At 42.9% G+C, this 16,133-nt stretch overlaps 1 protein-coding gene across 1 annotated transcript in view; it reads left to right on the top strand.

Moving 5' to 3' along the window:
• The window catches only part of LOC137537151 (uncharacterized), a 226,508-nt gene that overhangs the window by 79,617 nt on the left and 130,758 nt on the right, over nucleotides 1-16,133 (top strand). Inside the window, exon 4 of the mRNA XM_068259275.1 lies at nucleotides 149-931. Coding sequence (XP_068115376.1) covers nucleotides 149-931 — 783 coding nt within the window. The remainder of the gene's footprint in view (nucleotides 1-148; nucleotides 932-16,133) is intronic.

The raw sequence follows: 16,133 nt of genomic DNA, 5'->3' as shown, positions 1-16,133 counted from the left end.
AGGCAGGTTGGAAGAGAGGACTGTGGTGCTGAATGTGCAGGAGACCACAGCTTATGGGATATTATCAACCCCTAGCAAATTATGTGCTTTTCTGTGCTCTGTTTATTACTGCTAATATCTTACAGCTATAATCTGTTATCCTTTTCAGAACTGAGATCTGAGCTCAAAGAACAAGAGACGTTTGTGAGGAGTGATCAGCAGTCTATGGACGAGCGTGGCATGATAAGGACAATTAAAGAGGAAGAAGAAAAGTATGTGAGGAATGATCAGCAATCTACAGAGGAGGGTGACATGATGGGGACAATTAAAGAGGAAGAAGAAAAGTATGTGAGGAGTGATCAACTGTATATTGAGAAGGGTGACATGATGGGGACAATTAAAGAAAAAGAAGAGACATATGTGAGGAGTGATCAGCAGTCTATGGAGGAGGGAGACATGATGAGGACAATTAAAGAGAAGGAAGAAGAGACATATGTGAGGCGTGATCAGCAGTCTATGGAGGAGGGAGGCATGATGAGGACAATTAAAGAGGAAGAAGAAGAGACATATGTGAGGCGTGATCAGCAGTCTATGGAGGAGGGTGACATGATGGGGACAATTAAAGAAGAAAAAAAAGAAGAGACGTATGTGAGGAGTGATCAGCAGTCTATGGAGGAGGGTGACATGATGGGGACAATTAAAGAAGAAAAAGAAGAAGAGACTTATGTGAGGAGTGATCAGTCTATGGAGGAGGGTGACATGATGGGGACAATTAAAGAGGAAGAAGAAGAGACATATGTGAGGAGTGATCAGCAGTCTATTGAGGTGGATGACATGATGGGGACAATTAAAGAAGAAGAGACGTATGTGAGGAATGATCAGCAGCCTGCAGAGGAGGAAGACGTGATTAGAGCATCTAAGGAGGAAGACATTATTACAGAGATGAGCACAGGTGAGTGACAAACATTAGATATTTAAAAGACTTATTAAATTGACTAAGAAATATGCCCCAGCTGGGCACAGTATAGATCACATGATGCCTATAATTGGGGGAGGGGCTGTAAGAATGTGAGTGATGTTTGGGGGAGGGGAGACTGAAGTGAAAAGTAGCTAAAATATCCCTCTAGTAAAGAACTAGGCCACGTGACAGATCTGATAAGGGTGTGTCAAATATCTAATCGATCTCGGCCTTAAATTATTATTGACTACGTAAAGGACGATGTGTAACGACTGTCAGATAGTGACGCCTACCTGACAGTCAGACAGAGTCCTGGGTGCCGCAGAATACGTGTGGCACCAAAGGAGTCGAGATTAGTCTAATGCTAGCCGAGGTCAAACCGGAAATCAGATGTCTGACAGGCCAGTGGGTGAGACAGAAGGATAATCAATAAACAGGCAATAAGTCAGCAACAGAGATCAGATGGGCAGAGGTACCAGAGGGTCAGACAATAGCGTAAACGGTAAGACAGGCAAAGAGTTTGCAACAAGGATCAGATAGGCAAAGGTACAAGGTGTGAGACTAGAAGCAGAGTAGATAAACAGGAAATAGGTTGAACACAGAGTAATCACAAGGCAATAATACACAGAATTGCAAGACTAACTAGCAGGGCTGTGGAGTCGGTCCAAAAATCCACGACTCCGACTCCTCAGTTTAGGATTCCTCCGACTCTGACTCCTCGACTCTGACTCCTCTAATTTGCATATTACAATTTTGTTGATTAAAAGTATGTAACGTGAAATTCGTCTCTTAACTGCCAACGCTTAGGAATTTTATAAGACAACTGAAGTGAGAAGGATCTGTAGACTACTATATTTATTCCCTTTAGACTAAAACTAGTCCTTGGTAAGAGTACTTGTAAAAGGTACAAACCGCACAAAGAACATCTATCAGGCCCTAGGCAATGTAAGTGTGGGTACATGTAAGAGCAGGGCCGGCGCTACCATAGAGGCAGGGGAGGCAGCTGACCCAGGGCCCCAGAGCTTGTAGGGGCCCCCAGTGGCTACAAGAGGAAAAAAATGTTTTCAAATCGGCCTTATAGTTTTTGAGAAAATCAATTTTAAAGTTTCAAAGGAAAAAAATACACATTTAAAAACCTGCCGACTTTAATGGTTGATAGCAAATCCACCTTAAATGCTAGAAACCCTAAATTTGCAGGATATGTTAAGGAGATCATTAGGAATAAGAGGAAAAAACAATTTTTCAAAAAGATCTTATAGTTTTTGAGAAAATCGATTTTAAAGTTTCGAAGGAAAAAAGTATACTTTTAAATGTGGTAAATGTCACTTTTAGTAGCAAACCTAACGGTAGTGTAATTTTACATGCATCAAACGAAAGCGCAATAAATTTCCTGACCAGGTTTCCAGGGGGTCTATATGCAGCCGCAGCGCTTTGGCCAGGGATCGCTATATAGCCGCAATATGGCTGTATGAAGATCCCTGGCATTTTTTTCTATTTTCCCAAAAATTTTTTATGTTTAGAGTGTGGGAATTAAAAAAAAAAAATGATGTGGGGTCCCCCCTCCTGAAACTTTTTAACCCCTTGTACCCCATGCAGGCTGGGATAGCCATAATGTGAAGCTCCGACCGATTGGGACTTCACACCCTGACTATACCAGCTGCAAAAAAGGTCCCCTAATGCCGATTTTTGTTCCGGGGCATATGTTGGGGGGGCCCCCCAGGTTTCGGGCGTAGTGCGCATGCACACACTCCGCCGCCAGGAGCATACTACACCTGTGCAGCACTATTGCGCAGGTGCAGAATGTTCTTGGCTGTGGGAGCGGCATGCGGCCGGACAGCGCTGACTGGCTGAATTACCAGGACTCATAGCAGAAGATCCGGGTGGTGGAGGACAGTGAGGGACTGATTAGCCTGAAGGGGGCTGGAGGAAGCCCCAGGTATGTATAAAACTTTACTTTTCATCCGTCTCAGTTACCCTTTAATTTGTAGTCACCAAAGCAAATTTTAACAACATATCAAATTATTTGATTTCATCAGCAAAGGGAGTGCATACATTTGCATAAATCAGCATCAGTGCAGAATTATTTCCATCTCATTGACCATATCTATTAGTGACACAGCTACACATCAGGCTTTATTCTTACAGCATAGATGTTATTTAGTATATATAAGAGATTCCTGTGTACACATCATATATACAGTCACAATCAGATATGTACATCTGACCTTAAAAATACGGGGACTGCTTTATTGAAGCAGCACAAGTAACTAATTTTGATTGGTTTATTTCATTTTTGTGGACTAAGCACAGCTATTACTGTATATACACTGTATATATACATTATTTTTAATGACTATTATCTGAGAAATAGAACATTTTATCATATTTTCTTATTTAATTACAGTTACAAATTCATTCGGAGTCGGTGCATTTTTCCCCGACTCCGACTCCAGGCACCCAAAATTGCCCGACTCCACGACTCCGACTCCACAGCCCTGCTAACTAGTGTACAAATCCATGGGGTCCTGCCAGTTCAAATGTACCACGGATCTGACTACGGGTCTGAGGCTTAACAGAGAACTGTCAGCTACAACAGACACCAGAGCACTGACCGCTCAAGGAATATATAGGCAGCTCTGGGTCTGTAGCCCTGCCTTCTGAACAGGTGATCAATCAGGAGTAAACTAGGGCAGAGATGTGCCAGCTGATTGCTGATCAGCTGACACGCTTCCTAAGTCTATAAGGCCTCTCACTTGCTGCGCGCGTGTGTTTGAAAGTGCCAGCATTACTAGCCTCCTCGAGAGGGCCTTGTGCAGAGGAACCCCGATCACGCCTGGTGGCCGCGGAAGCAACAGACCCGCATCGCTGAATGAGAGCGGCGCTCGTGCTGCTGGAGGCAGCAGAGGTGAGACTGCGGTTCATGACACCATGCCTATAAATCAACATAATCAATATAGGAAGTAGTGGATTTGTAGTGGTAGTGTAGTCCCTCTGTCTCTATAGACAGAATTTTTTTTTTATAGGCTAACAGGTTACCTCTGGACAAAAAATATGCAACACTCATCTAAATTTTCTAAAGTTATGTTGATATAAATAAGAAGATAAAGCGTATATACAGAAATATACATCACTTCACTTGTTATCCATCCTCTGATATACATTGTCAATGTTCCTTTTATCAACATAGTAACTCTTCTTCTGTAGGTTGAAACCTCCATCGATAATTGTTGTCTTCGCGATTGTACAATGTATGGTGCACACAAATATAGCTTTATCCTTATTAGTAGTATATAGAGTTCTATTCTTGTATAAAGAACTTTAACCACTTCACCTCTGAGGGGTTTTTCCCCTTGTGAACCAGAGCATCTTTCACCTTTCAGCGCTCCTCCCTTTCATTCACCTACAACTTTATCACTACTTATCACAATGAAATAATAATTTTTCACCACCAATTAAGCTTTCTTTGGGTGGTATGTTTTGCTAAGAATTATTTTATGCTAAATGTATTTTAATGGGAATAATAAAAAAAAATTGAAAAATGTCATTATTTCCCAGTTTTTGGCCATTATAGTTTTAAAACAATACATGCTATTGTAATTAAAACTCGCCTATTTTATTTGCCCTTTTGTCACGGTTATTACAACATTTAAAATATTTCCCTACTACAATGTATGGGGGCAATATTTTATTTGGCAATAAAGGTGTATTTTTTCCATTTTGCGTCCATCACTAATGTCAAGCCTTCATTTGTCATTTGCAAGTATAACAGTTGAGTCCCTAAGGTAACTATTTAAGATATATACTATATATATATATATATATATATATATATATATATATATATATATTCATTTTTTGGAGTAACTATGAGTAAGATAAGGGATTAATTTCGACTGTATATGCATGTATTTTTATTTAAAAAGTACATGTAGGTGTAATTTTACTATTAGGCCACAAGATGTCCCCCACGTTCTCTTCCGACCAGGGCATCTCATTGTGGGCAGTGGCCATTGATCATGGTCACTTAGATTAGATTACACTGCCATGCGGAAGGGGGGGGGGGGCATTCACTCATGCTGCACATAGAGAATAGAAGAAAATCTACCTCCCTGGAACGGGAACAGTCCTCCCGCAGGGCGTAGATATAGTGATTAAGTGGTTATATCTTAATCAAAGCTGGGTAGCACGGTGGTGTCGTGGTTGACGCTCTTGCCTTGCAGCGCTAGGTCCCTGGTTCGAATCCCAGCCAGGTCAACATCTGCAAGGAGTTTGTATGTTCTCCCCGTGTCTGCATGGGTTTTCTCTGGGCACTCCGGTTTCCTCCCACATCCCGAAAACATACTGATAAGTTAATTGGCTTTCCCCCTAAAAAAAAAAAAATTGACCCTAGGCTACAATACATACACTACACAATATAGACATATGACTATAGTAGGGACTAGATTGTTCAGCTCCTTTGAGGGTCAGTTAGTGACAAGACTGTATATACTTTGTATGGCGCTGCCGAAGATGTCAGCGCTATATAAATACTAAATAATAATAATAATAGTTGACCTGAAGCTTTCAATTCCATTTATATAGCAATGCTTATTGATTGGTGTATATTAAAAATATTATTTAATTAAAACTTAAAATGCTGAAGCTTTAAAATTTTGAGTTTATAACGTTTATGTAAATTCACTAAGAATAATGCGTATTACCTCTCTTGGATTCTAGAATCGCTGTGGAAGGTTGTCAGTCTTTCAGCTAGGCCTCAGTCCATCTCAGTAGAGATCAATGAACATACCATGCCAGCCTGTTAGGCCTTATATAATAAAATGTTTCTAAGATGGTGGCTTTTAGGGGGTTTTTGGTGACGCACAACAATTATTACTTGATTTTTTTTTTTCGTTTATTCCTTCTCTAAATTGTGAAATATTAAACGATTGGGTTATCTGAGCAGGTGCGTTTATATCTGACGTCACTTGGTTTATTCTACATAAACAGCTGCCATCTGTTTTTAATCATAATGAAGCCAATAAATATTTTATTTAGATCTTATGACACAGGTGGTGTTCTATACCATCTATCATAGACCATAGATCTAATACAGGTAGTCCCCAGTTAATGAACGAGATAGGGACTGTAGGTTTGTTCCTTTTCAGTAAGCCAGCACCTATTCAGTAAGGATGCTTGGGTAAGACTCCCTAACATTGCTACTGCCTGTAGAACATGTCCTAGTGGCTGCAGCTCTGGCGCTCAGAGCCAGGAGAAAAGCGCAATATAAATGTTCTGTGTCTGTCTGTTTCTTAACCTGAATCCATTCTTAACCAGTTCGGCCTATCTGGACGAGCTTACTCGTCCAGATAGGCACTGCTGCCGCCGCCCGCCGCTAACCCCCCGATCAGTGAATGGGAATATAATTCCCATTCACCGATCTAACTTCCCCGCAGAAATACTGAGGCTTTCTATCCAGAGAGCGCGGTATTTCTGCCCCCAGGAAACTTCTCCTCAGCATTTTAGTTCCTGGATGCGAGATCGTTCGCATCTTGGACTTTTTTCACAAATAGTAAACTGCACCCACATACATTTTTAATTAAAAAAAAATATTATTTTACATTTAAAATTAGCAGTTTCCCTCCCACACCAAAAATTACCCACATACATTTTTTTTATTAAAAAAAAATACAATTAAAAAAATACAAAAACAACATAAATAGTTACCCAAGGGTCTGAACTTTTTAAATATGCATGTCAAGAGAATATGTTATTACAGTGGTGTGAAAAACTATTTGCCCCCTTCCTGATTTCTTATTCTTTTACATGTTTGTCACACTTAAATGTTTCTGCTCATCAAAAACCGTTAACTATTAGTCAAAGATAACATAATTGAACACAAAATGCAGTTTTAAATGATGGTTTTTATTATTTAGTGAGAAAAAAAACTCCAAATCTAAATGGCCCTGTGTGAAAAAGTAATTGCCCCCCTTGTTAAAAAATAACTTAACTGTGGTATATCACACCTGAGTTCAATTTCTGTAGTCACCCCCCAGGCCTGATTACTGTCACATCTGGTTCAATCAAGAAATCACTTAAATTGGAGCTATCTGACACAGAGAAGTAGACCAAAAGCACCTCAAAAGCTAGACATGCCAAGATCCAAAGAAATTCAGGAACAAATGAGAACAAAAGTACTGTAATTGAGATCTATCAGTCTGGTAAAGGTTATAAAGCCATTTCTAAAGCTTTGGGACTCCAGCAAACCACAGTGAGAGCCATTATCCACAAATGGCAAACACATGGAACAGTGATGAACCTTCCCAGGAGTGACCAGCCGACCAAAATTACCCCAAGAGCGCAGAGAAAACTCATCCGAGAGGCCACAAAAGACCCCAGGACAACATCTAAAGAACTGCAGGCCTCACTTGCCTCAATTAAGGTCAGTGTTCACGACTCCACCATAAGAAAGAGACTGGGCAAAAACGGCCTGCATGGCAGATATCCAAGGTGCAAACCACTTTTAAGCAAAAAGAACATTAAGGCTCATCTCAATTTTGCTAAAAAAAACATCTTAATGATTGCCAAGACTTTTGGGAAAATACCTTGTGGACCGACGAGACAAAAGTTGAACTGTTTGGAAGGTGCGTGTCCTGTTACATCTGGCGTAGAAGTAACACAGCACTTCAGCAAAAGAACATCATACCAACAGTAAAATATGGTGGTGGTAGTGTGATGGTCTGGGGTTGTTTTGCTGCTTCAGGATCTGGAAGGCTTGCTGTGATAGATGGAACCATGAATTCTACTGTCTACCAAAAAATCCTGAAGGAGAAAGTCCGGCCATCTGTTCGTCAACTCAAGCTGAAGCGATCTTGGGTGCTGCAGCAGGACAATGACCCAAAACACACCAGCAAATCCACCTCTGAATGGCTGAAGAAAAACAAAATGAAGACTTTGGAGTGGCCTAGTCAAAGTCCTGACCTGAATCCTATTGAGCTGTTGTGGCATGACCTTAAAAAGGCGGTTCATGCTAGAAAACCCTCAAATAAAGCTGAATTACAACAATTCTGCAAAGATGAGTGGGCCAAAATTCCTCCAAAGCGCTGTAAAGGACTCGTTGCAAGTTATCGCAAATGCTTGATTGCAGTTATTGCTGCTAAGGGTGGCCCAACCAGTTATTAGGTTCAGGGGGCAATTTCTTTTTCACACAGGGCCATGTAAGTTTTGAGGTTTTTTTCTCACTAAATAATAAAAACCATCATTTAAAACTGCATTTTGTGTTCAATTATGATATCTTTGACTAATAGTTAACGGTTTTTGATGAGCAGAAACAATTAAGTTTGACAAACATGCAAAAGAATAAGAAATCAGGAAGGGGGCAAATAGTTTTTCACACCACTGTATATTATTTAAAATTATAAGCTTATAAATAGTGATGGACGCAAATTGAAAAAATGCACCTTTATTTCTAAATGAAATATCGGCACCATAAATTGTGATAGGGACATCGTTTAAACGGTGTAATAACTGGGACAGATGGGCAAATAAAATACATGAGTTTTAATTACGGTAGCAAATATTAATTTCAAACTGTAATGGCCAAAAACTGAGAAATAATGAATTTTTTTCATTTCTTTATTAATCTTCCTGTTAAAATAGATTTAGAAAAAAATAATTCTTAGCAAAATGTACTACCCAAAGAAAGCCTAATTAGTGGCGGTAAAAACAAGATATAGATCAATTCATTGTGATAAGTAGCAATAAATTTATAGGCGAATGAATGGGAGGTGACCGTTGCTCGGATGCGTGAGATTTTCGGCACTGCGGTGCTGAACCGGTTAATTAGGAACACTGTGCCATCTCTGCCCCTTTTGCTTCCTATGTGCCTCTCTTTGCCTCCAGTGTCTTCCTCTTTCTCCCTCTGTGCCTGTTTGTTCCTCCATGTGCCTTTTTGTCTACCCCTGTGCCTGTTTGTCCCCCTCTGTGCCTCTCTTTGTCCCCTCTTTGTGACTCTGTTTGTCCCCCTTACAATTTAAGTAGCCAGGCGCCCCAGTATTAGCAGCCCCTTCCTCTGATGCAGGGCCAGATTCAGTGTCTCTTTTCCTCTCTCCCTCCCTATGCAGAGTTGCATGCAGAGCATAACAGGCTCCAAGCAGCTTCCAGCATCAATCTCCCTTGCCACAGCGTGTGGCTTTTCATGGCAAGTACTGGCGGCGGTCACATGACACCGCTGTAGCCATGGAGATCGGTGCTGTAAACTGAGATCAGGGGAGGCTGTTATGCTGAACTTGCTATTCTGCATAGGGAGGAGAGAAACAAAAGGCCTAAGCTTTTTTACAGATGGGTTGGAGTCAGTAGCGTGCCCTGTGAGGGAATTCTGGGGGGCCTAAACTGTAAGTACAGTCATTAATTCTTATTTGTTGGCACTGCCTGCACCACTGAGGCCCTGAGTGACAAATGCAGCAATTATAAGGTTCCAAATGTGGCACTGATTACACAACAAATGATAAATGCACCAATAACAAAGAGCATCCACAAATGACACACTAGTCATCCTTGGTCACTGGCAACATGGGGAATAAATCACAGCACTTTTCATTGCGCAGGCTGAGAGTTCCAAGCAGCTTACTGCAGAGTAGAAGAATCATTCATTACCCACTTAGGCAAAGAATTGGGTCTGCACCCAACCCATTACTCTGCTCCCCTTACCCTCCCCCCCCCCCCCCCCCCCCAGCCCAGTCTGGTCCCTCTGGATTGGGCACACTGTGAGAAGCCTCCTTCGTTCATTGAAGCTGAGCAGACCCCATCATCCTACAAGCACAAAGTACAAGGTACCGAGGAGTGAGCTGGAGACTCTTCATTCTCCTGCAGCCCTCTGGAGTCATGTGGAATCATAGTGAAAAGTAAACTAATCTCCATGGGAGGGAAATCTCTTGTGCCCACAGTAGGGAAACTGCAAACACTCTGTTGGAGAGAGGGAGGCTCTTACCTGCCAGCAGCTGCATCAAAACAGCAACACATGGTGGAGGAGGAGGAGAGGATGAAAAGAAATCAGGCAGGGTGATTACTCACAGCCTCTGCTCTGCCTCCCGGCATTAATCAATCCTCCTGCATGGAGCACTGAGAATGCAGGCCAGGTATAGACACTAAACGGCTGCATGCAGCCCCGGGGACATAATCTGCCCACCCCAGCAACTCCGCCTCCTACTCCATCTAGCATACAGCACTGCTTCCTGTATATCAGAGTTCCCCAGCCCTGTCCTCAAGGCCCACCAACAGTACATGTTTTGCAGAAAACCACAAACATGCACAGGTGAGGTAATTAGTGTCTCAGCAGAGCTGATTAACTGCCTCTGTGGATTTCCACAAAACATGCACTGTTGGTGGTACTTGAGGACAGAGTTGGGGAACAGTGTATATTATATGACATACAGGAAGCAAAGTGATACTGTATGTCCAAAACTGCTGCCACTGTGGGGAGACGCGCTGGGACTCAGGGGAGTTTGAAACCGCTCCTTCAAACTTCACCATGCGGAAAAGACATCATCGCGATGGGATCGAGCCATTCGTAAGTCGGACGTTCGTAAGTCGGGGACTACCTGTACTCTTAATTGGAGTGAGGTAAGCCAAAATGTATCAAGTAATTTACATAACTTTTTTTTAGTTCTAAGAAGTTGGTATGTTCTTTGGTACATCATTAATTGACTGCATCTCATCTGTCTTATTTGGCTTGTATTCATAGAAAACAGCCATTAATGTTAATTCACATTAAAATATAAAAAAAAAACATATGTACATTAATATATATATATCTTGTTAATCAAATCATTAACTAATAGTTCTATAATCACTATACATAAGTATTTCATATGCTAAGCCTATGTCTGCTTATAGCAGCCTTTTAGCATTTTACTGCATTTATTAGGCCTTGCTAAGCATTTGCATTTCCAGCAAGAACTGAGTGGTCAAAACAGTTCTCCAGAGTTATCTTAGTATAAACAAAGCCTTGTACAAGGAACACACGGGGTACTGGGGAGAAGAACATAAAGGGTCATTCTAACCTGCAATCTAGCTCTGATTAAATAATAACTGCTTAATTTCACAAACACAAAATCTTGAAATTCAATCAGGGCATTTTTAAACATATAGAATTAACTTAAATTGACTCAAAGCAAAATGGAGATAGTTCCCTGCATTAATATGAGATTTTCTGACAGGTTATAATTATCATATCCCAAAGTTGCTACAACACACACCACACCACAATGAAACATCAAAATATCAGTACAGCAGGGTCAATATCAGTGCGCAAAATGACTTTTGTGGTCAGGGTGAGTCCTGGGGGGGGCTTAGCTGCTGCACTACAAGTAGCAGAGCACCTAGGAAGCAGCTGCACAGCACAGCTTGGTGCATCAAACGGTAAATGCACGGCGGACACATAACGTGAGTTACTATTAGCATGCACACACACAGCGCAGGGTCTTGTGTCCTAAGTTCTGCGCAATGCACTCATAGTGTGACCACAGCCCTCCACTAGTGGGGCCGCTACTATGGTAATTCCCGGTCGATGCGGTCAGAGTGCATTGTGTACCACTTAGGAGCCCGTATAGTTCGCATTAGACATAAATGTCTGTCGTTTGCAGGGGACTGTTAGCCCAGCGAATGGTTCTGCCATCACTAGAGGAGAAAACAGATAGCATCAGAGTAGGTTTACTACACGCAGGGGTGCCAATGTTTGGGACTAGGGATGATCACAGATCTGCAAATTATTCAGAATTGGTGTAAATTTTTATGCAAATGTATTCAGCTTGAAAATGGACCAATCAATTTAAACCTGGGTTTAAACTGATTGGCCCATTTTCAAACTGCATACATTTGCATAAAAAAATTGCATAATTTCAGAAGAATTTGCGTCTCATTGATCATCCCTATTTGGGACTATTGCAGTCACCCAGTCTGGGATGAGATTTAAGGGGGCCATGCACTAGCCGACCAACCAACTAATCGACCATCCAATTCGATTATTATAATCGAAATCGAATTGGATCAAAATTGGTGCTGCCAAGTGCATGCCCGACCGAAAAAGCGACCAATTTCGGGACAGAAATTGGGCGCAGGGTCGATCGCGCATATTGGAAAAGGTCGGGCCGAGGATGGTTGGTCGGGTGCGCAGTGGTACAGCGGCCGAATTCTGAACGAGCGGCGAGACAACGAAACCCCCGGCGCCGCAATGTATAAATGTATGTAGTGTAGTGCATTTACACATTACCTGTCCGGTGTCAGCCTCTACGCGTTTCCGTCTATCTCGCCGGGTTCCGCATACACGCCAGCGGCGCTATGTCTGACGTCACGAAGGCGCAAAGCGTCTGACGTCAGACACTATGCGCCGCTAGCGTGTATACGGCTTACCCGGCGAGATGGACGGACACCGTGCGGAAGCTGCTACAGGACAGGTAATTTATTAATGCACTGCACTACATATACATTTGGGGGCAGCGGCAGGGTGGACGCGGCGGCTCAGCCGATTCCCTGATGATTTCATACTGAAATTGGATGGGAATCGGCCTATAGTGTGTGGGCAGATTCGACTAGAGATAAATTTGTCTTTTTGTCGAATTTGCCCATCCTTCTAATGTATGGCCACCATTAGTTTATTAGGTTCAGTCAGGGACAATTCCAGAGGGATGGCTTGTACTAACAGCAGGGGGCTTGGAATGCCTTTGATAAGAGCTAATTAACTCTGTGTCCTGCCTGTGATAGCTGGAAGGTTAACCCTTTGCCATCCCTGGCTGATGTGACACTGCATATGAGATATGATGTATTCCATATGAAAAATGGTGAACGCGTCACAGAAGTCTCTGTAGAATCCAGAGCCTTCCCTCTCCATAGGTGAGTTTCTAACTTTTATTACAGGTTCACTTCAGCATTGCTTTAAGTGCATTGAGACCATCAGGTGTACCAAGGTGGGAAATCCACACCCATCGCCTCACATACCAACAGCTCATGATAAATATCCTCTAAGCATAGGATGAATCCTTTCCTCTATACCTTTACATGAGAGACCGCATATCTGCTTTTGGACCGATCTGCCCACATCGTGTACAGCACAGTAGCAGCTTGTAGGGCCCCCACACCTATAGGGTCCCCCAGCAGCAAGCCAGGCAGGATGTCTAATCCCAGCAGAGGAAGAGAGACTGACAATAAAGAACAGAGACGGAGCCCTCCTGGAAGCGACAGCCGGACTCTGGGACACAATGTAGTTTGTCATCAAAATACAAGACAGGAAGTGATTCCTCAACAATCATTCATAACTAGTCTGTGACAAACGTGGGCACAGCAGGGGCCGTCTGTCTAACAGAAAGCTGTGACATCATATCCTGCCTCTGCTGTGCAACAGGAAGCTGTGGCATCATATCCTGCCTGTCCCTAGACAAAGCAATGTGTTCAGCTGGGCTGAGCAGCCATTTATTGTATCCCGAGTGACAGTCTATCAGTGTTCTCCCTAGAATTTTTTTTTCCAGCCAGGTGGGAAAGGTCACACTGGGTGTGGGATCACACTGGGCCTTGGGTGGGGGGTTGTACTGGGTGCTACTGGATGAGCGGGGGCAGCACAGGATAACACACACAGTGAGGACAGTACATTCAGTGTATGAAGGATCATTTGGTTGTCTGCCTGTTTCTAAATACAACAAGGGTTATCTATGAGCATACAAAGTGTAAGCCATAAAGTCTGGCAAACTTACAGCAGTGGTTAAAGGACTTCCGAGGTGAAAATTAACTGATGAGAAAAACAATTGTATCTATCCTACTTCTCCTAAAAATGACTTTTTTAAATATCCCACAGTTTTATTTTATATTTAAATCTAGTTTTTCAGTTTTTACTGTTTCATTGTATCTGCTCAATGACACCTTCATTGAAGTATGCCAGAGCTAAACTCTATTAGTTGACCCTTTTAATCTCTTTTTTGCTTTCAGAAGCCATTTATTGACAGGAAAATATTTTATGTCTGTAATTACTGATCAGTGAGGGTTACGCTATAGTCTGACCCAGTCCAGACCCGGGCAGAAACTGCCACTTGCATACCTGATTTTTAACTCTTTCAGACCGAGAAAGAAAAAAAGGAACACAGCCTAGTTATTTGTGTGCTAGGCACTGTACATATACATCTATCTCACCATTTCACGTCACCTCGGTTGTCCTTTAAGAGACTACTGCATCCCTCACACACCACTTATAGAGACTAGGAACATAGCTATGGTATTCAGCCTCTTTCACAGAAATGACAGGCATTTACATCAACCAACAGCCGTTATAGTGTACTTCACCTTTGCTTACATTGGGTCCCAGCGTTTGGACGGCATTCACCTAAGGGCCGGTTTACATTCACCGCTTGCCCATCACTTTCCAGTGATCAGCAAAACGCTGAAAATGTGCCGAGTGTGAACTAGCCCTAATAGTTGATTACTTGATGCAGAGACTAACAGCCGAGCAAGTGCTGGCCAAACACTTTCTGCATATAAAAGGCATTCAGCACATTGGTGGCAGCACAGGATAACACCCCATCCTCCTCTCCTATAATAACAGGAGGAGACTTGGCAGAATAGAGACAGGCATCCTGAGGTTCAGTTCCTCTGCGCTGTGTTACTGTGACGTCACACAAGCTTTCCCCGCCCCTCTACACTACTGAGGGGAGCTGGGAAAGAGGGTGGAGATAGTGTCCCTGAGTGACAGCGGGACGGCTGCAATGACACAGCCGCTGCCCACTGTAATGAATGAAGAGGAATGAATAAAGTCTGGGGCAAATGACAGACCAATAAAATAACAGCCGGGTGGTGGCGAAAATTAGCTGGGAGGAGTGCCTGACTTAAAGGCTTTGGGAAGAACACTGTCTATGTTCCAAAACAGTGACCTCTTGCTGTAATGAGTCCTCAGTGTAAGCATTACGTCACGCAGGTATGAAGTCGCCCACTGGGTACTACTGGAATCCTGGGCCTGGGATGGAAGCTTCTTATGAACAGCATAGCATTGCCTGCACAAGGCTTCCTAGAAGTTTTACATAAAGTTGTTACACTTTCAAGACATGGGGCTTTATTCACTAACAATACCGCAGCCAGACAGTGCAAGTAAACTCTTGTTACCCACACTAATAAATTAGCGCGACTTCCTCCCATCTCTGTGCATGACAAGGATGCTAATGGCGGTGTAGCGTGCGTTACCTAGCAACGGCTGATGCTTTACCTTGCTGTGTGGTAGTGACATATTGCTACCGCCATATTCCACTAGTGCGGCCGCTACTACATCAATTGATGTAGTAGCTGCATCGCTAGTAAAGTATCGCAGTAGTGATATGTCACTACCACGCAGCAAGGTAAAGCATTGTCTGTTGCAAGGTAATGCACGCTACACCGCCACTAACATGCATACTGTGAACAGACATGGGAGGGAGTCATGCTAATTTATTAGCTTGAGTAACAGGAGTTTACTTGCGCTGTTTGGCTGTGATATTGTCAGTGAATCAAGCCCTTCAAGACAAAGTCCAGGAAGCAGAGAATCAGATGCCCCTGCTGGGTTATCAGAAGGTCGTCTATATAACATCGGTACCAAACTATGGGCTCCTTTCACAAAGCCTTACGGCAATAGGAAGCAGAAAACAGCTGGTTTCATTATTACCTGATTATTCAGATCTGTACTCACATAGGTAGAGAAAGAGCTCTGGACCAAGCAGCACCTGTCCTTATATATAGGGTGAACAAAAGACTCCGCCTCCTGCAAATGCACAGACCAGGCTTATGCGCCCCTCAGCCCATATACACAGGTGCTGAGAACTGCATGCAACAGGAACATCAGAAAGTCTCCGCCTCCTGCTTATGCACCCCTCAGCCTATATACACAGGTGCTGAGAAATGCATGTAATAGAGATATCAGAAAGACTCCGCCTCCTGCAAATGCACAGATGAGGCTTATGCACCCCTCAGCCCATATACACAGGTGCTGAGTACTGCATGCAACAGAGACATCAGAAAGACTCCGCCTCCTGCAAATGCACAGACCAGGCTTATACACTCCTCAGCCCATATACACAGGTGCTGAGAACTGCATGCAACAGAGACATCAAAAAGACTCCGCCTCCTGCAAATGCACAGACCAGGCTTATGCACCCCTCAGCCCATATACACAGGTGCTGAGTACTGCATGCAACAGAGACATCAGAAAGACTCC

The sequence above is a fragment of the Hyperolius riggenbachi genome, chromosome 10 (genome assembly GCF_040937935.1).
Source record: "Hyperolius riggenbachi isolate aHypRig1 chromosome 10, aHypRig1.pri, whole genome shotgun sequence".
In the NCBI taxonomy this organism is placed as follows: Eukaryota; Metazoa; Chordata; class Amphibia; order Anura; family Hyperoliidae; genus Hyperolius; species Hyperolius riggenbachi.
Note: the sequence above shows the minus strand (reverse complement) of the source record. Positions and strands in the feature narration are given on the sequence as shown.